At 37.7% G+C, this 23,292-nt stretch overlaps 1 protein-coding gene across 3 annotated transcripts in view; it reads right to left on the bottom strand.

Moving 5' to 3' along the window:
• LOC110465278 overlaps positions 1–23,292 on the bottom strand; it is a 205,840-nt gene that overhangs the window by 101,168 nt on the left and 81,380 nt on the right. For all 3 annotated transcript variants that reach the window (XM_021520986.1, XM_021520989.1, XM_021520987.1), the window contains exon 3: positions 11,139–11,332. In XM_021520986.1, the coding sequence (XP_021376661.1) occupies positions 11,139–11,332 (194 nt within the window). The remainder of the gene's footprint in view (positions 1–11,138; positions 11,333–23,292) is intronic.

Genomic DNA, 23,292 nt, shown 5'->3' with positions numbered 1-23,292 from the left:
TTATATGCAAGGGTGTCAAGCATTTGTTGTTGGACGCGTGGATTACTATACGATAGGTTTCTTGATTTTTTTTTCTTGTTATATCCTTTCTTATGTATAGATATTTCGTCGAACGTTGTTGGTGTTTAATTCAAGGTTGAGACTTGAACAATTTATATGGAATTAATGATCGGTTAATGAAAAACAATACATGATCGAGAATGGAAATGACTATCGGAACGATGCACGTGTGAGACGTGAATTTGATACACATGTAAACAGTATATTCACAAATAAACATATCATACAATACAATCTGTCTAATGTTTTCTTACTGTCCATGTACATACTTCTTTTATTCAATTGACAGATGTGCGAGAAACATACGTCTGGTGTTTGGAATGTCTTTCGCCCTCTGTTCATATAATCACAATCGGAATAATACGACGGGGCGCTTTAACACGTGCGCGTCAGTGATCCGTCAGAGCACCTCAAAGGATTCGGTTACGATTCCGGCGAGTACCTCGCTTAAAATGACGAGAGCAATCCGAGGGCGACATGCACCATGCTTTATTAAAGATTTTCTTTGTTGGGGATGCCAGATGTTCTTGTGATGTAACTAGTGAGAGACACACAAGCTCAGTTACAGATGAGTTAAGCATACAAAATGTGTGCACGCTGTGTTGTAATGGGACAATGCGTTGTGATGCAAATTGGTGTATTTTAAATGCAAATGTTTTCCGTGATAACATTTCATGTTGTAATCAAAAGCAATGATACACCGCCCAATTAAATATAATTAAAGGGTTATAACAGTACATGTAAGACAATATGTTCATGTTTTGACATGCCGATGACAAAATTCGTTCTGATTTGACTACGCTAGACAAAAGATTATACCGTATTTTTATCATTGAAATATTTATCGTTGTGTTTCGTGTGAACATAAGGAGGTATAGATTTCACAAACGTATTATAAAATATACAAAGAAATGTGTACTAAGAGGACTGAAGGGTCAGGTGGCGCACTCGCCGCTCACCAAAACGGCAGGGGTTTGATACCCCGATCAGGGCCCGTTTTCATGAAACCGTCATTCTCAAAGTCAAATTTGTGCTCAAGCCTAATTGCTTATTTTGGTGACGTTTTACTGCAAACAATTAATTTCAATGATCTGGAAGGATTTGGGAGAGAATGAAGAGAATGGGAGAGATGAATACCATTCGATGTTTAAACTTTGACTTTCTGATGGTGTAACATGAATTTAAGCAAGCGGCAAGAAAGCAGGTTTAAGCACAGAATCCATTCTTGATCACGAAAACGGTTTCCGCGCGATTATATCCGGTACAACAGCATTATCTATTACCAATTTATCCATGTTTGTTAAACTATCAGCGTAATATCTGCCTTGTTGTTCCACAGTAAGGACTGACTTTGTGGATTTGGCACGCTGACATTGAGCAGCACAGATTGTGTCTTAAAATGTACATCCATGTAGTAATGCTTGCTAGACAAGCTTCCAGGATTATGATATGATGTCCCAGCAGCCGTGTTGTTTGATGGTATCAGTATAGTAATATACAATTGTTTCATGGCTATTTGGGGAACAGTCAAAACTATCATCCCGAGGTAGGGGGAAGCCCTGGGGAACTGTTTGCCCGAGGCCGCTAGGCCAAGGGCAAACAGTTCCACAGGGATTCCCCCTACCGAGGGATGATAGTTTTGACTGTTCCCAAAATAACCCTGAAACAATTGTTTTATTACCAAATAAATATTAGTATCAATGCTGCATGCAATGTTGCCATTGCTTCAACACTGAGTCGCGGTCACCGAATCGCTTGAACGGGGCTCTCGAGGGGGGATTTCTGCGCATCGAATTCGCGCCGGGTAACAGTTCGCTCTGACCGGGAAAACAGTTTTGACTGTTTCACCCCTACAGCCGAAATTGGACAAAAGGCCAGAAACAGTCAAAAATAACTAATTCTAATTTATATAGACTATTGAGTAATAACAGTGAATGTGACGGTTATGACAACGACATACCTTTCCGGTCAGTTATGAACACCATTGTTTAGTTTTGCTACCAACAATTTCTATTACAACATACTTTTTTATTCACTCAGACAATGGCATGCTTTTCAAACGTCTAGGCCACTTAGATGTTGTGACTGGTGATGTGCATTAAAGTCACTGTACGTGACATACTTGGTGATGATTGCGTTCCGTTAGTTTATATCATTCCTAACATTACATGTACCGACTGTGAAACCTCGTTATGAGATATAAACAGCTAAGATGGTAGTCCATGCTTGTTGTTGTTGTCTGTGATCATGAGAACCCGTACCTATCTGTAAGAACTTGAAACGTTATCAACATGGTGGCAGCGGCGAGAGAGGTAGGAATCGGGCCTAAAGACTTTATAACTGTTAAAGTCGACACTCACTAAGAAAAATCACTCTGATGTGTTTTTTGGGAACGCTGTGAGCGCACCGCGTGGTTTCGACTATATTCCCGCGATGGGTGAGTCAGTTATCCAACACATAAACTCTAATCTGAGATTGCCTACAGAACTTAATCTGACAACCGGTAATGTCAGTGAGAATTACAAGGTATGGAAACGCAGTATTGAGATTTATCTAATAGCTAGCGGAATCCAAATGTTAAATAAGGCGATAAAAACCGCGACGATCATAAACTGTGGTGGGGAGACCCTTCTGAAAGTGTACGATCATTTTGATTGGACTGGCAAGGATAAAAATGATCCTAAAGATGTATTTGAGAAAATAGAACAATACTGTAACCCTCGGCGGAAAGTCATAAATTTTGGTCTGTGAATTATTTCGACCCATTTGACCAATTCCTCACAGAGCTCAGATCTAGGACATCATCATGTAACTTCGGTGACAAGGAGGAACGGATGATTCGTGACAAAATCGTTTTCACAACTACTGGGAAAATGCAACAGCTGCTGCTTCGAGATGACAACCTGGATTTACGCAAGACAATCAAAATATGTCAATCCTATGAGCAGGCCAATAAACAGGCACAGGAAATGCAGACTAACTTGCATTCGAACAACCACCTGCACAAAAAGGTTAACAGAGAGAAATCAGACCAAGGAAAACAAAACAAGGCACAGGCACAAAAGAAGGTTGTAAAAATGGATATTCAAAATGTGAAATCATGTAAATACTGTGGAAAATCACAAGTCATGGAAAAAGAGGAATGTCCTGCCTGGTTCAAAACTTGTGGAAAGTGTGGCGGACGAAATCACTTCAAGGTTAAGTGTAAGAAGATACACCGTCTGGTTGCAGAAGGGGGAGGTCACTCTGAATCTGACTCTGATGACTGCTGGTTAAATGCAGTAAGAAATGCTGATAAAAAAGAGCGGATCACTGCTCGAATGCAGGTGAATGACGGTGATGTGCGTTTTCAACTAGACAGTGCTGCGGATGTAAACACTATATGCAAACGGTATGTTCGGCGTGAACAGGTACGTGCATGCACGACAAAGATTCGCATGTTTAATGGCAGTACTCTATGCCCTGAAGGTGAAGCAACGCTTAACGTACTGAATCCTAAGTGTGGAGAACAGCATAATGTAAGCTTTATTGTGGTCCCTAACAAGCTACAGTGCCCCCTAGGACTTAAAACAATTAGAAAGCTTGGATTTGTGACTGTGAATCAAGAAAAGTTCATTTGGAAGATTGAAACTACAAGTCAACCAGGATATTTGGGTGAGGTTACTCTTACTATTGACCCCGAGGTCAAACCCAGATTCCTGCCCTGTAGGAAAATACCCATCGCTCTTTAGGATCGTGTAAAGTCTGATCTTGACAACCTTGTTGAGAGAGGTATTCTGATACCAGTGACAAAGCCCACAGCCTGGGTCAGCCAGATGGCTGTAGTACACAAACCTAATGGCAAATTACGAATCTGTCTAGACCCTCAAGGTCTCAACTCTGCCCTGCTGCGAGAAGGTTATGCCTTACCAACACTGGATGATGTATTACCTAAGCTACAAAATGCACGTGTATTCAGCAAATTGGATGTTAAAGAGGCATTCTGGCATGTCCGTTTAGACGAACTGTCTAGTGAACTAACCACTATGATCACACCTTTTGGTCGCTATCGATGGGCACGCCTACCATTTGGATTAAATGTATCCAGTGAAATTATCCAACGCAAGTTAAACGAGGCTCTTGAAGGACTTGATGGAACATTCACCATTGCTGATGACATCATCATTGCAGGACAGGGAGAAACTGATGAGGAAGCACACCAGGAGTTGTATAAACGTTGTGATGAAAGAAACATAGTGTTAAATGAAGAGAAGAAGGTGATAGGACTGAAAGAAATCACTTTCCATGGTCACACCATCACAAATGAGGGGGTGAAAGCTGACCCCAAGAAAATTACAGCTATCATTGATATGCCAAGTCCTGTGGATGTTGCAGGTGTGAAAAGATTTTGTGGTATGATTCAATACATGGCAAGGTTCTTACCTTGTCTCTCAACAATGTTAGAACCAATGAGAGCTCTGACTCGCAAGGACACTGATTTTAACTGGTCATCAACCTGTGAAGATGCATTCCGAAAGGTGAAACAGAAGCTCACAAGCGCCCCAGTACTTTCATATTTTGACCCTGGGAAGGAAATATGGCTGCAGGTTGATAGTAGCAAAGATGGACTCGGTGCTTTTCTACTCCAAGATGGGAAACCCATTGAATATGCGTCTCCATCTCTAAATCCCTCGCAACGCAAATGGGCACAGATTGAAAAGGACGCTCTGGCTGTACTATACGGTGTAGAAAGATTTGACCAATACACCTATGGACACAAGATCATAGTACAAAATGATCACAAACCACTAGAGTACATTTTGAGGAAACCTATCAGCAGTGCTCCCCGTCGGTTGCAAGATATCATGTTAAAACTCTTAAGGTAGGATATTGAGTTTAGATTCCTTAAAGGTGATAAACTTGTCATTGCCAATACTTTCAGCAGAGCAACGGTCGCTGACCCATCTGAAAACCGTGATCGTATCATGTCAGTGAGCGTAAACGACAACCTAAGTGATAAGAGACTTACTGAGATAAGGGAGGCTACTCTGGAAGATGGAGATCTACAATGTCTGAAGAACAATATCCGGGCCGGATGGCCAGATGAAAAAGGGATGTTGAGGACTGTTGCAAGCCCTATTTCGACATGAGAGACAGTCTAAGCGTCTATGAAGAAATCATTGTTAAAGGAGAGGCAATAGTAATCCCCAAGGCCTTACGAGCTGATGTGAAATCTCGACTACATAGTTCGCACACCGGCTATAACTCAATGATGCGGAGAGCGCAGCCCAGTATCGCTGGACGTGAACACCGCCCAGTACGCCAACGAAAAGAACCTGGCCATTTGAAAGACTTTGTTCGTTACTGATTTTCATATTTATTGTTTATAAGTTTATGTTAGTAGTTTCTAGGTAGCCAAGTGACAATCCAGGACTCTGTGAAAAGTGACATTCTATTTTGCTCTAGTGCCAATTTAAATTTATTTTAGGTTCATGAACACTGGTAAAAAATAATTCATACATTTCCATTATGGTGAAAATTGTCAGTTGATAAAGATATAATGCGAACTGCATTTAAGCTTGTTAAAAGCAATGAATTTTATTACTCAATATTCTAGTCTTAAAAATTTGAGTCATTCATTGGTATGCTTAACTATGTCAGTTTAATAATAATTTGTGTATGTCCATTTCATTTTGACACTGACAGTCATGTTCTTCTAAATAGGGGGATGTTGATGATTGCGTTCCGTTAGTTTATATCATTCCTAACATTACATGTACCGACTGTGAAACATCGTTATGAGATATAAACAGCTAAGATGGTAGTCCATGCTTGTTGTTGTCTGTGATCATGAGAACCCGTACATATCTGTAAGAACTTGCAACGTTATCAACAATACTTTTCAAACATTTCAGCTTCAACTATTTGGTGTCTGGCATCGGTCTGTGAAGTCACTGTGCCTGGCATACTTTTTAAACGTATTAAGCCATTCTCATTCGGTGACATGTTATGCGTTATTGAGGACCCCGTCTTACATGAATGAACGACGACAAAATGATATCATATAATAGTATTTCGTATCGACATAATATGAGATGATGTGGAAATAAACTGAAGCCTATGTCGGCTTTTTTTTTATTTACCTGTCGACATAATTAATCTAAAATGATTATCTAGGAAGCCGGAAACTAGGCTTTATATCGTGTTTGTGCTCGGATGTGACACCAGATTGTCAGTTATTTATGTCGACATCCTCACTCAAATATGCCGACATCTGATCTGGAAATAGAAGAAACAGTCCTGAATAAACACTTACCTCCGAAAACACAAGCAACGCCAAGAGCTGCTGATGAGGATTCAGGTCTGTTTCTTCCAGAAATATGTCGCCATAAATATGTGCTCAAATAAAGAGCTCATCACATCAGTGATATATATTCGTTGCACAAATGACCCGTACGATGTAGACACAATACAAAAAAATGAAACACACGCAAACGTAAAAAGCACTAACTGGAATAGCCCCCTTTTATTTACTGGAGCTTATCAAGATTACTTTGATGGGACACATACTCCCTGTGTTATTTTAACAAATCTTGTATTTAGACCTCAGGGAAAACTCATTAAAAAACGAAGACAGATTTCAAAACTCGACTGTTTATGTTTTGCATTTAGCCTCTTTATGGTAGACGTCTTCTAATTATAATGTCACCCAATATACCCAGGAGACCGATAGGCTGCATGCTAGTTGTATAGTGTATGTTTATAAGCCTAATCTGTTTCAGCACCAGAATGATTTAAAGAGATACTGAAAAGCGCATTGGAGAAATTTTGTAAATTGGGCATACCGATACATCAATGTTTATCGCTCCTATTTATTATAATCATTGTTTAATACCGTGTGAAAGTAATGAAAAGTGCTTATTTTATATAAATCAATATGTGAGCCATTTTAGAAGGAAATACAAACATTCACGTGAAAAACTGAAAATCGGCAATTATGAAATATTGAGTCACACGAAGCTGATGTCCAAACTTTTCTTGAGAACGACCAAAACACCGAAGAGGAAACACTTGTTCTATACTTCTTGTCGAAAAGCCAATGTGCACAAAAAACCTAAATGTTTTGAGGAACAATAGAAGTGTAATAATAGCAATACACATATGTCACCTAATGCCGACTTCCTTTCCTTCAACTTCCGCCTAACTAAGGACATTGTGTACCTCCTTTTGTAAATTCAAAGAATGATGCGAGTGCGTGTTGAATTACAAGCTGTCACAGCAGTTTACAAACACACCAACTACAGCAGTACGCCTTATAGCGGACTTTGAAAGGAGAATTCTAGGATTGGTAACATATACGTGTATGACTGGTACACCTACTCGATGGCTATCATTAGCGCTTTGTATTGATTATCGCATCCTTTGTTTCTCCTTCCTAAAACGGAAACTACTTATTACCGCAGGGGCGATATATCAACACTGCATAACTGGAACAGGACAAAAAGACTAATTATAACCAATTTTTAGAGCAAAAACTGATTTCTTTTACTTGTATTGCCCGGGGGAACTAGACACTCTAGGTTGTGGTCATCTGGTCATGTTCCATTCGTGTTGAGGGGATTTTAGACGCAAATACACTCGATCTTTTATATAAAGCAGGACGATTGTTTGACGTTACACACAGCCGGACTTCGATTAGTTTCCGGGAAAAATGGTATTTGGATTAAACATCTACATGGAGAAGGGGATTACAAACCAACTGCCCTGTTTCTGTTAATTAAATACGTCGGATTCTAGCGGCGTATATCATTGGTGTGACTGTAAATATGCGGGCCTGTAAGCCCTTCCGAAATCACATCCAAAGTACAAAGAGGCAGACGTTAGAACACGCAGGCGAAGTGACAATGTCCACATTTTCTACATGTGTATACTGTTAAAAAGACAATGGTGACATTTGATCACTGATATAATTATGTAGCTTTGATTCTGATGCGACATTTCGATAATCCGGAAGGGGACATGTAATAACACTGTCAAATAACGGTGAAACGTTTCCGATGCGAATAAATGTTAAAGTACGTACTGTGTCTCAAAGAAGCTAGAGCTACATAGCTTTGGTTTCGATTGGTCTGATAGAGGTTTACGCTGAACAGCAGTTAAAGTGTTTCGGTGTTACGATTTAACTGACGGAACGTCGGTAGTAACACGAAATCAATGAATAAAGTAAATTTAGATTTACGTATCTGCAGTGTTTACAGAGGAATAAAGACTGTGTAACGCCTTATATATAGGTGGTCGGTGGCGTCGGACACTCTAGCACAAAGATATAGCACCACACTAATTATCTCTACACCCCGATTGGCTGTATATCTCTTTACAGTCGAGGATTACGACCACAAACTTACATTTGTATTGGGCTGACGGGGGTTTACATTTGTTTTGGTGACAGAACCACCAAATCTTAAGGACAAAAAATGAATGGAGGTCGACGTTACTTTGTAAATATCGATGAAGGCACTGCCAAGGCTTTCACCATTTAACGGTATTGCTTTTGTTTTAATTCTAGCGTGTAAAACAGTTTGTACAATAGCTAGTAGTTTTTGCTTATGTCTTTCTCAGTTTCAACACCTGCCCATTGTTGTTAAATATGTTGGTACTAAGAGAGAATAACTCTTTATCAGTGGACGTGGTACGTCGCTTTATTTTCTACCGACGACTTTAAGAAGGAAGTCTTTTAATTTAAAATTCGTCGTATTTCCCCGCCTTTTGCTTCCAGATTTCTCGCTATTCCCCGTTATTGTCCTTTTTAAGTATGTATCGTCTATTTCCTGCCTCTCTGTCTATGGTAACGTCATCATATCGCTCGCCTTTGTCTTTCTGGAGGTCTGTCTTTCTTTAACCGTCAATGCATGATTTTCTAACAGGGTACATGTATATGGTTTTGTCATAGTTCTCGCTCACAAACACATTGTTAAAGGTCAAATCTAGAAGGGGGCGTTATAAGTCCTTGCCTGTTGCCAAATTCCTTTTTCACGTGTATCTACGATCGATTTGAACAATAAAAGATTCCGAAATGAATAGTAGGCAGTATTTATCATAATTTTAAAGTTTAAACTGTAAGGATGACACTTGTCATCAAAGGCAGTAATCATTGGTCGAGTTTTGTTAGGAACAGATTTTGTTCACCTGGCGCAGTATATTTTATTAGACGTGAACTGTCATACCACTGATTAGTCCTAAATTGGCGAAATGATCATGTGGTACAATAAAATGGTTACTTTGTATGAGTGTCTACAAACAAATTTCAAATATGTGCGTATTTTGTATGACTATTTCACTCAATTTATGTTTCTTTTGACAAACCCTCAGACACACCAACAAGCCAACAATGGTGTTGCAAAACAATAACAACAATACGCAATGCACGTGAACGTGTTTCAGCTGTGAGCTGTTCAGTCGTTCTGTCATAGTGTTGGAATAATCGGGGACCAAACATGGCATGCACTCAAATTAAAATTAGTGACGGAAATTCCGGAATTGTTATCGGTAGAGGTTTATCACTTACTTGGAATGACAACTATAGAAAACAAGTTATTGCCATGCAAAAACAGTTTTTTTCTCAACTTCCTGGTAAACATTTTGTTAAAATATTTCATGAAACAAAACAAAATACACAGAAATATAAAACAGAATTTGATTTGTTGTTTTGTACATAAATATTAGGATTTATATGCATCTTGTCAACATTTAGGTAGTGTACGCATAACCATATTCCGAGTTGAACTGTAACGTTTTAATGTATTCTTAAAGACGGAAAATATTTAACAGGTTTGCGTTGCATAACATTATAAAGTTAAGAACATGTATCTCAATTCTTAAATGAATTGCATGACTCTATATGCTAGTTTTATCCAACGAAATACGACATTTTTTGAATTGTTCAAATTAGAAATTACGTCTTGATTCATCTTGGGAACTCTATGTATTGTGGAACAGACGGGAAGGTTTATTGGAATCGGCAGTTTTCCCAAAACAGCTCAACGTTCCTTTTTATTTTTTATTTTTATTTATTTTAGAATCAATTTAATCATTTATTTGTGGAGTTGCGCTATAATTCTGTCTTATCTCGTTATTGCAGAAACAACTAAAAAAGACGAAAATATAATTCCCCTAGCAGGCATAATCGAGTTCATCGTGCACCTGCACATAAGTCAGTGGTTTGTTCATTGACGACAGGACGAGGATCCCATGATACCTTGCGTAAAATATATACAACATTATTTAATCCCGAGAGTTCAACCAAGGTTCTGTGGTTGTGACTCTGATTTTATCTATATCTTTCTTAACATTTTCCTCGATATGGTACGTTTTGTAAGTACGGATTATGAAAAGTTTCTTGTTACACAACCAATCAGTGTTTCTATGTGACGTTTTGATGACTAGTACGGTATGTACGCTGTCATCTTCATCAGACAAATGACCAGTGAAGCGTATGCACACAAGTGTGAAAATTGTGTACGAGTTGTCCATAAATCGATGTCGATTCTGAAAAGCTGTAAGCGTATGTACAATAGTTGTTATGCATGTACCGAAATTACTCGATTCATCTACGCTTTGTCTAATACTTGGTCATAGATGTGCGAGAGTCTATGAGCCCCTCATCTCGATTTAGAACTTGCCCACTGCTGCGTGTCTGCCGCTTGAACAGATTGCTTTCTTTGGAGTTATCGCTGTCAATCAAATTATTTTTCTATCTGAGACTCCGACTGCTTCCTTTCTGATCCAGTCAGTTTTGGACAACTCGTACACATTTGACACTTTTGTGTGCATACGCTTCTGTGGTCATTTGTCTGATGAAGGTGACAGCGTACATACCGTACTACAATGTAGTCATCGAAACGTCACATAGAAACACTTATTGGTTGTGTAACAAGAAACATTTCATAATGTATCTATATCTTGTGAATTTCTTACAATCATATGAGTTATCTCAGTCGAACAAATTGTATATTGAATACTTTTGGAGAAGAAGTTGTTGCATTCGTGTGTACTTTCGGGATTATAGGAGAATGCTGTATTAATAATATATGCCTACTCACCGCCTGGACGCTGATCTTCTTCTTTGTCCAATCATCTAATAGGAGGGATTTATAAGGCTTGCTGGTCTTGCTGAAATCCTTGACTGCGGTTAGGTCGTCAGCGTGCAGGGTATCGTCCGCCTCGTACAGAGAGAAGAGATCCTGGTACAGCCCACTCGGTTTGTTGTGAACAGCCTTGAACGCCAGACGCCATGCTGTAATGGAGGACAAGATGCATCGTCAATAGCATTAGACGATTATTTTGATGTCTCCATTGTTACAGATGAGCATAACCCACACAGGTGATTGAACTGTTAAAATGTGGTAGCTGATACAGTATGCCAAAATGACTTACAGCTGTCTAATAAAAGTGCGATAACATGGAAATATAAAACACTCATGAAGGCCTGAGTAGGTAGAGCATATAGTCGGTTATTCCGTGCTATATTTTTGTACTACTGTCATCCATTGTGTATTGCATTCGATCAATCTATAAATGGTTTGACCACGTTCCGGGGAGATGAAAGGGATGTTATAACTATTGTGGCTTATGATAGTTCGTCTTTCGGCTTTGTTGTCCGCAAAAAAAAGCCAATCGACAAAATAAAATAACGTAAAGACGAAAAAATCCATCGAAGCGAAATAGAAAAAATAACGCGAAAGCGAAAGAATGAAAAGATGAAAACCGGCCAAAGTAAAATAGCGAAAAAAATCCGAACCGAAGTTCATATAACGCCAAAGCGTCGAATAAAGTTGCGTCGTTTCTCCCTCCTTTTGCCGTTGTTTCGTTTTTATATCTTTGATGCTTTTTCGTCTTTTTGTCTTTTAGCTTAGGCCGGTTTTCGTCTTTTCGGGTTTTTTTCCGTTTTGTCGCTTGGCGTCTTTTCGCGGGCGACAAAGCGAAAAGACGAAATTTTATATACAAGCCACCATATATTACTAAGTACTTTTATTTTGCTTGGGTACCAACGGCCTAGTGGCGGAGGGATACCGGTCGAAGATAAACGTAATGGCACCTTCTTACCAATTGTCATACAGGCAGTATTCGCTCGGTGACTGTTTGTGTGGACATATGTTTTGTCGAAGCAAATAAAGGTAATCTGAATTATCTACTACTTCGAGTGATTAGCATAAGAACGCCAGGGGTCATACTTATAGTGTCGCTGTGGTAGGACGCGGAGCCAAGAGGAGAACAGAAGCTAAGTGTATTAAACACAGTCACGTGTAACAAAGTTTTCAGGTGCAAAAGATATCGATGAAATATTTAAGCGGTTAAAAAAGTTCTGTTACGAGTAATACGACGCGATTAAAAAAGGTCTGTTACGAGTAATACGACGCTGTTAAAAAAGGTCTGTTACGAGTAATACGACACTGTTAAAAAAGTTCTGTTACGAGTAATACGACACAGTTAAAAAGGGTCTGTTACGAGTAATACGACGCTGTTAAAAAAGTTCTGTTACGAGTAATACGACACTGTTAAAAAGGGTCTGTTACGAGTAATACGACACTGTTAAAAAGGGTCTGTTACGAGTAATACGACGCTGTTAAAAAGCTTCTGTTACGAGTAATACGACGCCAATTTATGATGAACACACAACAGTAGACAATAATCAATTGAGGTATGTATCCTCAACTTATACAATATAGATTTAGAGTATGTTCACTCAAAAGTAGACAAGATTCGATTAAGTACTGTACGTGTACACCAAAAAGAGACAATTTCTTTTATTCAATTTATGTACCACAAACTGTAGACGGTACAGTAGCAGATTTAGTGCACAGCAATATTAGACAAAACTTCATTTAGCACATGTACACTCAACAATAGACAAAACCCGATTTAGTACATGTACACTCAACAGAAGACAACCCGATTTAGTACACATATACTCAGAAGTTCATCATACTCGATTTAGTAAGCTTATAATGAAGTAGAAAACAATCGTTTAAATACATGTACGCTCAACAGTAGTCAATACCTGATTTAGTAAATGTTCACTCAACAGTAGACAATGCTCGATTTATTGCATGTACATGTATGTGTGCTTGTACAACCAGCAGTAGACAATACTAGATATAGAACATGTGCATGTACACTCAACAGTAGACAACATTAGATTTAGTATGTACACTCAAGAGTAGATAATACTGGATTCAGTACATTAACACTCAACAGCAGACAAGACTCAACTTCGTGTATCTATAACAAATAACGAGGTATCGCCTCCTGTCAGACATAGATTTCGCAAATCGAACGTCCAGATTTCGTGCAAAATATTGTGGAGATATTAAAAGGAGAAATTTAAAAGCATTTAATTGCAGATGTACAGAAGTGCAGTTAACTACTCGTCTTGCACATCCTTGTACCTCTTTAAAGGATGACAATACCAAGTGTCAAGCTCGCTACATTAACACTTACTAAACCACATCCAGGTGGCCGTACTCAGTGGACAGTGGACTAAGCTGGACTCGATATCTTAGATTTCAAGATCCTGTAGACAGGACGTTTTATTTAATTTATCCAATGAAACAAAACCCCGAAGCCAACTATTAACTTGAGTTGCTCGCCATAAAATCACATTAAAGACTGAATGGATTTCACAGAATTTAATCCAACAAATGGAAAGGGTAATCGCGGAGTTCTCACCAGGAGACAAATCGTTGGTAGTAAGATTGCAAATATTAAGATTAAAATAAAAAGAGTTAAAAACTAAATGATTCTTAATTAATTAGCATGACCTTGGGATGCTAACTGAAATGTTGAAAATTTGTTTACCCGGGGGACGTGAACCAGTCTGAACGCCGTCTGCCATAAACAAATATGGCTTTCTTAACCTTAAACTGTGTAGAGGTGTCGAATTCACAGGCGGAGATGGCGCTGACGTAGTGATATTGGTAACTAGCCTGGGCAACGCGCCTAATGCTTAATTAACCCGGCGATACACCTATATTTACAGTTATTAAAGGTAAATAAACTAGGCTGAAGAATCGGATAGGGAGTTTTGTACACGGATAATTCCAGATGATGATGGCTTTTTCAATTAGTCATTCTTATACCTCTTTAAAATTTCTCCTCTCTCAAGTAATGATCAATCAACATTCAAGCTTATAATGTATGTCACATGTACAATTTACATTACATATTATATTCCGTCTTTGCCTATTCTAGAGTTATCTTCTCTTGTAAGCAGGTATTGATTGTTACGTCATTGGTTTGTGAGAGTAACGTCATCAATTTTTGAAAAAACGACGAAATTGTTTCACACAAACAAATGACATACCAATCAATACCTGCTCCCAAGAGAAGATAACTCTGCAATACGCAAAGACGGAATAATCTGTTACTAATGAATCAAAGCAAGATACTAAGGATGTTTAAAAGAATTTCATTAAATAACTCAGCTAAAATAAGGCTTGTATGCAATGACCTTGAAAAAGGAAAAACTAGATATCTATATGTATTTTTTCCCCGTTGTTTCTCTAATGAATCTAGAATTTCTGTTTAAAGTCTAGGATTATCCCTCTGCGCTGTCTCCCCTTCGTCTTTAGTCTCAATCCTAAACGTCTTCTGATTTGTATTCGTTACGCATTTGAAGGAAACCACTTTCAACTTTTGTAGTGTTAGGCAATTAGACTTTGACAAATCGCATCTTAGGCAAGATCTGTCTTTCGCCAAAGTAGTCTACAGAATTGCATTCGTTTATTTTGCTTCTTTTTACCCCTTTCTGGAGTGGGATCGTTTGTCTAATTAGTGTCTAAAACCCACATCAGAGCTAAAGGTCCCTATATATCAAGAAGTGTTATTTCCTGAATTTAAAGCAAAGGTCGTGACAAATGTTCTTCAGAATTCGAAATAAATTGAGAGTTTCTTTAAGGGTTAGTTGTGATTGACCTATAAGAAGAAAAATCATGTTTACATGGGAATTGTGTCCTTTGAGGAAAGTGAGACCTCCCCCTCTCCCAATAGATACACGTCAATACATTTCAGGTTAGTCGTATTAAGGACGGAATTCCTTTTAATGCCTTAAAATTTACTTGAATGGCAATATATTAAATTGGAGGGACTCCTAATCCCTGGAAAGAGAGTTCCGGTAGATATTTCGAAAAGAACCAACTGGCGAATGGAAAGAGAGGAAATGTTCGTTTACACAGATAACTATGCTGTACGTTAAAGTTCATACGTGTTTGAAGTATTAGACACGTGCGAGGACAGATCACAGATAGATGTGTTGTAAACACATTATTATTTTAAATAATCTGATTTAGTTAATAGCATGAATCTACTTTATGCGTTATTGTCTGGAGTCTCGTCTCAAAGTCTCGTCTAGGAATACCGCGGTGGCAGAAATATGTAAACGATGCTTTAAAGTGAATTAAAACGCAGACAGTACTTTAGTAAATGGACGTTAAATGTATCTAATTGGCTGTGGTACTGTAGTAAATATATTAGCCGACAGTTAATCTTAGCGGCGTCAACCTTTACCTCTAAGTGAGCGTCCCGTACCGCCATTAACACGCCTAACATCGTTACACTGACATACGTTTGCATATATCGACGTCGTCCTGTCGCGCTACCAGATACAGAAAATATGTTTAATATTCCATAAGCAATTTTAGTTCGATATATCCAATATTGCAAATGCTCTTAGAACATTTTTATGACAAAATATGGACATAATTCGAAAAGATAAGTGGCATTTGTTTCAGGATACGATCCTATTTGCATACATGTACTAGCATATGAAAACTGCACACATGTGTTCAAAAGAGTATACGCGCACATGGAATTGTATTCGTCTCTAATATTTAACAACAGATACAAATGAAAACTTTAATAAGTGTATAATAGGGAAACAGATAAGATGTACAGATTAAAACCTAAAGTAAGTATATCATTTAAAATATAAACTTTAAAACTTGCACTGTACCGCTTTATTCAACCACATTCACATTGTGCAGCATTACTGAGCCTAGACGGGTAGTTCAAGTGTTCTCTAGCACTGTTGATGATTTGAAATGCATATTCCTACGTGTAAATATATATGTATGAGGATATGCAGTTTTAATGTTTACCTTTAACAACAAAGAAGTTATCATTTCTACTGGGTTTTTTTTCGGTTCTTGTTAAATCTATAGGTGAGCCCTTTTTCTATATGTTAACGTCAATAAAATCTGTTTCCGGCAGGTGCCCGAACGTCAACAGATACTTTTTTTCCGGCAGGGCCCGAACGTCAATGGATACTGTTTCCGACAGGTGCCCTAACGTCAATAGATACTGTTTCCTGCAGTTGCCCGAACGTCAATACATGTAGATAATGTTTCCGACGGGTGCCCGAACGTCAATAGATACTGTTTCCCACAGGTGACCGAACGTTAATTGAACACAGTTCATGATTTCCAATAATCATTATAACTTGACAAATGACAGAACAAATGACGGTAACGCCCGAATTATTTTCTTTTAGAAAACATTCAAGAGTCTTGGCTTTGTTTGTTCACAATCGTTACAGCATTTTGAAATGATATGTTTATCTCGGCTGTTTAAAATGGAAATTGGGCTATTTGGTAATATTTTTAGTCGATATACTTGTTTCCATTTTGGTGTGTAATCGTATCCAATCTGATTGGACGTTAACGTTTATACAAAGTAACTTTTACATTACCAAAGTCGCCTTATCTGTATTTCTGTGATGTTTTGGTTCTTTGATCTCAGGAATGAATATCATATCTCGAATAAGGGGTCAAATTATTAACTTTCAACTAATTAAACACCAGGAAAGTCGAGATTTGCGTACAGGCAAATATTTAAAACAAAACAAAACAAAACTTCAAGACACATGGTTCTTGTTTCATACGTAAGAACCGGAGAAGTACTGCGAACTGGCGAATTTGGTGTCATGAAACATTAGACAATATAACTGTACACAAATATTTACAATCTAATGCAAGTCAGTGGAACACTTTGACGGTTTTACATGCGCGCAGAGCTACGAATGTTGTCGTGTATGTGATACAAAGGTTTATACAGTAAAATATCAGAGAATCTAAACAAATGGCAAAAGTGACGACTTTGCAAATGTCATATGTACAGAGCATTAAACAAAACTGCTCGTGTCGTCAACTCGGCCCACGCATATATAACAAGTAACACGTAGATCATCTATATATCATTTGGGTGCTCTTATATTTTATCGAGAAAAAATACCACACCTTTCGCTAGGCTTGGCAGATATATTTTTTCACTTTAACATAAACACACCTTTCGCTTCACATTTTATTCTCTATCACCCTAACACCAAGTCTCCCATATATATACCCTCGTCCTTGTCAAGCTCATTGTTCGTTTGTAACAAACCGGTACTTTTGGGGGTGCCACCAATTCTTACTGTAAACGTTTTACTCCGGGACTTTTTGGTCATGCGCATACCGACTCATAGGATTAGTAGAAGGCTGTGCCGTGTAATTGCATTCGACCGAAAGAAATTGATACGTAAACTTTTACATATTTACGTTAGAAGATTAGTAGAAAGTTTTTAACTTCATGTTTATTGTTTTTGGCATTTCCTTGCCTATGATGTGATTGAAAATTGACAACGATATGGGTAATGCAGCTTCAGATCACGTGGTGTTATATCACATGTTGTTAATTCACGTGGTGTTACTTTTACCTCACGTGGTGTTATATATTACGTGGTGTTACATCAAATGGTGTATATGAAACAATATATTTCAACCATCAAATTCGGACCAAATCGGTGAATACATCGTGTGACTTTGAAATATCTCCTGTTCAAATGATAAGTTGACGTACTGTTGCAAACCGCTTCACACGTTCCTTTGGTGACACATTGTATCAAACTAGAGAGATCATTGCGACTTATTGGTCATAACCGATTGTCCCTAGACAGACATTACGCAGGGTTAGATTATATATCAGTCTATGGTGAGTAATCGGTATTTCCCACGTGTGTACACATTTTTCACGGAAAGCATTTCAAAATCTCATCACAACTCTCGTGAGATGTGATAATATGGCAGTTCAATGTTCTAGATACAACGATTCATGTATTCCGTCTTTGCGTATTGCAGAGTTATCTTCTCTTGGGAGCAGGTATTGATTGTTACGTCACTTGTTTGTGAGAGTAACGTCATCAATTTTTGAGAAAACGACGTAATTTTCTCACACAAACCAATGACGTAACAATCAATACCTGCTCCCAAGAGAAGATAACTCTGCAATACGCCAAGACGGAATACTTGTACAAGAAAATATCCCAGGGAATATATAGAATGTATATCTGTTTAACCATTGACTCCAGAAGCACCAATTGATATATTGTCTCTCTCACTCATATATCTCAGTCCATGTGTATACCGGTCTCTATTTGTCTTTGTCTCTCTTTGTTTCTCCACCTCTCTGCCTCTCCATCGCTCTCTCCTTTATCCTCTGTCTATGTTTGTCTGTCTCTGTCTGTATCTGTCTCTGTCTGTATCTCTCTGTGTGTCTCCATCTCTGTGTATCTCCATCACTCTGTCTCCACATCAATCTGTCTCTCAATCTCTGTATTTCTCCCTTTCGTTTTTTTCAATGTTTGTCTGTCTCTTTATGTCTCTGACTCTCCATCTCCACAAATCACACTGTCAACCTGTGTATTTTCCCTTGATTTCCTATGGCGACATTTCACGACTTTACCCTGGTTTATTTACATTCCAGATGATCCATTAGTACATATTATTATCTCATTCCAGCTTTCTAATGACTTTCCGGGATGATTTATTAGGAAACATCAGGGTGTGCAGTAGTCCGTCTACAGGGGACTTCCATCTAAACGGAAGTGTTTAGAGGTTTTACGTCAATGTGATAATTTCCAAGTAAGGATCTACTTGAAATCCATCAATAGTTTACGTGAACTGATGTCTACAATATATACTAAGGTGATTTAACATAACACGTGACGTTCGTTATATGTTTACATTGTATAACACACTGTAAAATTAACCTATTCTCTCTCACAAACTGTATAACTTTGTTCTGTCATATTCAACTGTGACGTCATTATTTATGGCAATAGTTTCCCCGATCAGGAAAAACCAGAATAATTCATTTCCACTGGGAAAAAAAAAGTTTTCTAAATATATGTATGTATGAACATTATATGAGAAAGATAGGTGAAGGCTCGTTTTCACGGTTAATTTGTAACATTCAAGTTCAAGCGACCGCAAAACCCTAAAACATTTTGTTATAAACTGTTTATCATCTATATACAATACTACCTTATATATTTATCCATTCATAAAAAGTCAAATGAATACCGTATCCTCCAACAGGCCTAACCGAGATCCTTGGTCTGTGACAAACGTATACAAATAGAAGATGTGTGCGAAGGAATACCAAAATCCTTGAAACTATGAATAAAGATATTTCTACATAAACAAGTATCGCAATCACAATATTATACAGATTTGCCTATGCTAGGATATTCACTTACGCCCAACACCTTAGTGTGGATATCATTTCCATTGCAGAATGTTACCTGGCTAGAGCAGACGTTCTTTTATGAGAAAATGCATTCTCAAATGGGACAATTTATTCTAAATTCATTTTGAAGCCGTTCTCAACTTCTTCTTGAGTATTCACATACTGACACCCAATGATAATGAATATATCATGCTACGGGTAGGTGGTATGAAGTAGTACAAAGACGATAATTGCATACACCATACGATAGCAAAATAATGGGAAAAACTTAGTGCTGACTTTCATAAAAGCCTTTCCAACGTACCTCTACAATATATGGAATGACGAAATAAAGCCAACTGGTGAAAACAATATAATAGAAATACATATAATACACATGCATGTAAGTGGTGAGAATATCAGTGATTTGTACAATGATTGACAAGTTCACATACTACATCGCCATTAAAGCCTTGTGTTATACCATAGACCTAAATTAACTTTAGGTCTCTGGTTATACGCAGTAACAACGAACAAAGTGTAAAAACGAGTATATCGTGCAATCTAAAATTGAAAACAGACCCCAAATTGCGGAAACACTTCCGGAATCTCTCGGGAAGTTTCCTTTACTGAACGGTGATTGTCATTTAGCTGTGTTACATACAGGATCCAATAACATAGCAGTCCCAATAACTGGTTATTATATTTTCATACCCAACTATATATCCATTTTATACAACATTACTAACGTCCCAGTTATGTACAACTCCCTAAGGTTATATCGCAACCTTACATTGAATGTTATGAGAGAATAATGTTATTTTTTTAACTTCGAAAATAATTTCATACATTTTTGTGATGAAAAGGTAACTCACAAATTGATCCTAAATATTGTTGTACTGAAACTGACACTGCAATACTTAAGACGATAATTTACACTTTAACAAGTAACACAGCAATTGAAACTTAAAACAAGCTACACAACATAAATTTTGAAACCTGCTGCACAGAAATTGGTACTAAAATGTAACACAGTAATTGATACTAAATATGTAACACAGTAATTAATTCTAAAACATGTGACACAGTAATTGATATCAGATGATGACTAAACAGTAGAATGGAGTCGAGGGGTTAAATAGGTCTGCTGTATCCGACTTCAGTGTCGTAGGAGACCACTGATGTAGAACCACACATTGCCATACCTAGAACTTTGTTTATTTCCCCTTTTTGTAATGTCAGAATTACTTTACTCTCATGGCACGCTTATGTATGCCCTCATTATAGAAATTGGCCGTTAAAACTAAAACATGAATTACTAAAGCTATTATTTACTAATAAATTTTGAGATTAAGTACATTCGTTTTATATTCGGTAAATCGATATTAGGGCATTTTTTTAATGGGAAGAAAAAGTGTTTGGGATTAAACAGAATCTCTGAAAAACCATGATTTGCGTGAACACTCTTTATTCCGCAAACAGGTCAGTAATCTAACCAAACTTTATATTATAATGAAATTAATTTACCTTTCAGGGAAAACGTGCATATAGTTACCAAACCAAACTGGACAATTGTTTCCGGATTTAGATTACATTGTTTAGAATATCGAACATTGAGGAGCGAAATAACTTTGCTGATTTTTTGGGAAAGCGAAACATTTCAATCTCCTGCAGTTTGTGTCTGATGCTCTCTCTGATAAGCATCAACCAATTTATTGAAAAGCAGCACGATCGAAGGCTCTCAGTAACTAAGTCTTGAACTATGTACAATAATGTCGCCATACCAAGCGTTTGAGAATTTTAGAAAATAATTAGACTGCTGTACCATTTTTATTTCTGTGCCCTTTCATTGAATACACCAAGGAGGGCCACATTGATCCGCTACCCCTATTGTAACCCTGCTGATGTTGTACTCTCCCCTAGCTACTAAGGTTTTCGGCGTTTTCTCCTTATGCATCCATGGTTAGTTAACCCGGTATCAGACTAACGTGATGGACCGAGAAAAAAACATGCTACAGTGTCAAAGATTGCAGACTTTGTTATGTGCTGGTATCACATACTCTGTAAGATGTCTACGCAATATTAACAGTAGGTGACTTTGTAATGTGCTGGTATTACATACTCTTTAAGATGAATACGCAATATTAACAGTAGGAGACTTTGTAATGTGCTGGTATAACATACTCTTTAAGATGTCTACGCAATATTAACAGTAGGTGACTTTGTAATTTGCTGGTATTACATACTCTGTAAGATGTCTACGCAATATTAACAGTAGGTGACTTTGTAATGTGCTGTATTACATACTCTGTAAGATGTCTACGCAATATCAACAGTAGGAGACTTTGTAATGTGCTGGTATTTCATACTCTGTAAGATGTCTACGCAATATTAACAGTAGGAGACTTTGTAGTGTGCTGGTAATACATACTCTTTAAGATGTCTACGCAATATTAACAGTAGGAGACTTTGTAATGTGCTGGTATTACATACTCTTTAAGATGAATACGCAATATTAACAGTAGGAGACTTTGTAATGTGCTGGTAGTACATACTCTTTAAGATGTCTACGCAATATTAACAGTAGGGGACTTTGTAACGTGCTGGTTTAACATACTCTGTAAGATGACTACGCAATTTTAACAGTAGGAGACTTTGTAATGTGCTGGTATTTCATACTCTGTAAGATGTCTACGCAATATTAACAGTAGGAGACTTTGTAGTGTGCTGGTAATACATACTCTTTAAGATGTCTACGCAATATTAACAGTAGGAGACTTTGTAGCGTGCTGGTATTACATACTCTTTAAGATGTATACGCAATATTAACAGTAGGAGCCTTTGTAATGTGGTGGTATTACATACTCTTTAAGATGTATACGCAATATTAACAGTAGGAGACTTTGTAATGTGCTGGTAGTACATACTCTTTAAGATGTCTACGCAATATTAACAGTAGGGGACTTTGTAATGTGCTGGTTTAACATACTCTGTAAGATGACTACGCAATTTTAACAGTAGGAGACTTTGTAATGTGCTGGTATTGCATACTCTGTAAGATGTCTACGTAATATTAACAGTAGGAGACTTTGTAATGTGCTGGTATAACATGCACTGTGAGATGTCTACGCAATATTAACAGTAGGAGACTTTGTAATGTGCTGGTATTGCATACTCTGTAAGATGTCTACGCAATAATGACAGTAGGAGACTTTGTAATGTGCTGGTATTACATACTCTTTAAGATGAATACGCAATATTAACAGTAGGAGACTTTGTAATGTGCTGGTTTAACATACTCTGTAAGATGACTACACAATTTTAACAGTAGGAGACTTTGTAATGTGCTGGTATTGCATACTCTGTAAGATGTCTACGTAATATTAACAGTAGGAGACTTTGTAATGTGGTGGTATAACATGCACTGTGAGATGTCTACGCAATATTAACAGTAGCAGACTTTGTAATGTGCTGGTATAATATGCACTGTGAGATGTCTACGCAATATCAATAGTAGGAGACTTTGTAATGTGCTGGTATAACATACTCTTTAAGATGAATACGCAATATTAACAGTAGCAGACTTTGTAATGTGCTGGTATAACATGCATTGTCAGATGTATACGCAATATTAACAGTAGCAGACTTTGTAATGTGCTGGTATAACATGCACTGCGAGATGTCTACGCAATATTAACAGTAGCAGACTTTGTAATG

Source organism: Mizuhopecten yessoensis, unplaced genomic scaffold (assembly GCF_002113885.1).
Source record: "Mizuhopecten yessoensis strain PY_sf001 unplaced genomic scaffold, ASM211388v2 scaffold11069, whole genome shotgun sequence".
NCBI classification, from domain to species: Eukaryota; Metazoa; Mollusca; class Bivalvia; order Pectinida; family Pectinidae; genus Mizuhopecten; species Mizuhopecten yessoensis.
The sequence above is the reverse complement of the archived record's forward strand: the minus strand, read 5'-3'. Positions and strand labels throughout refer to the sequence as shown.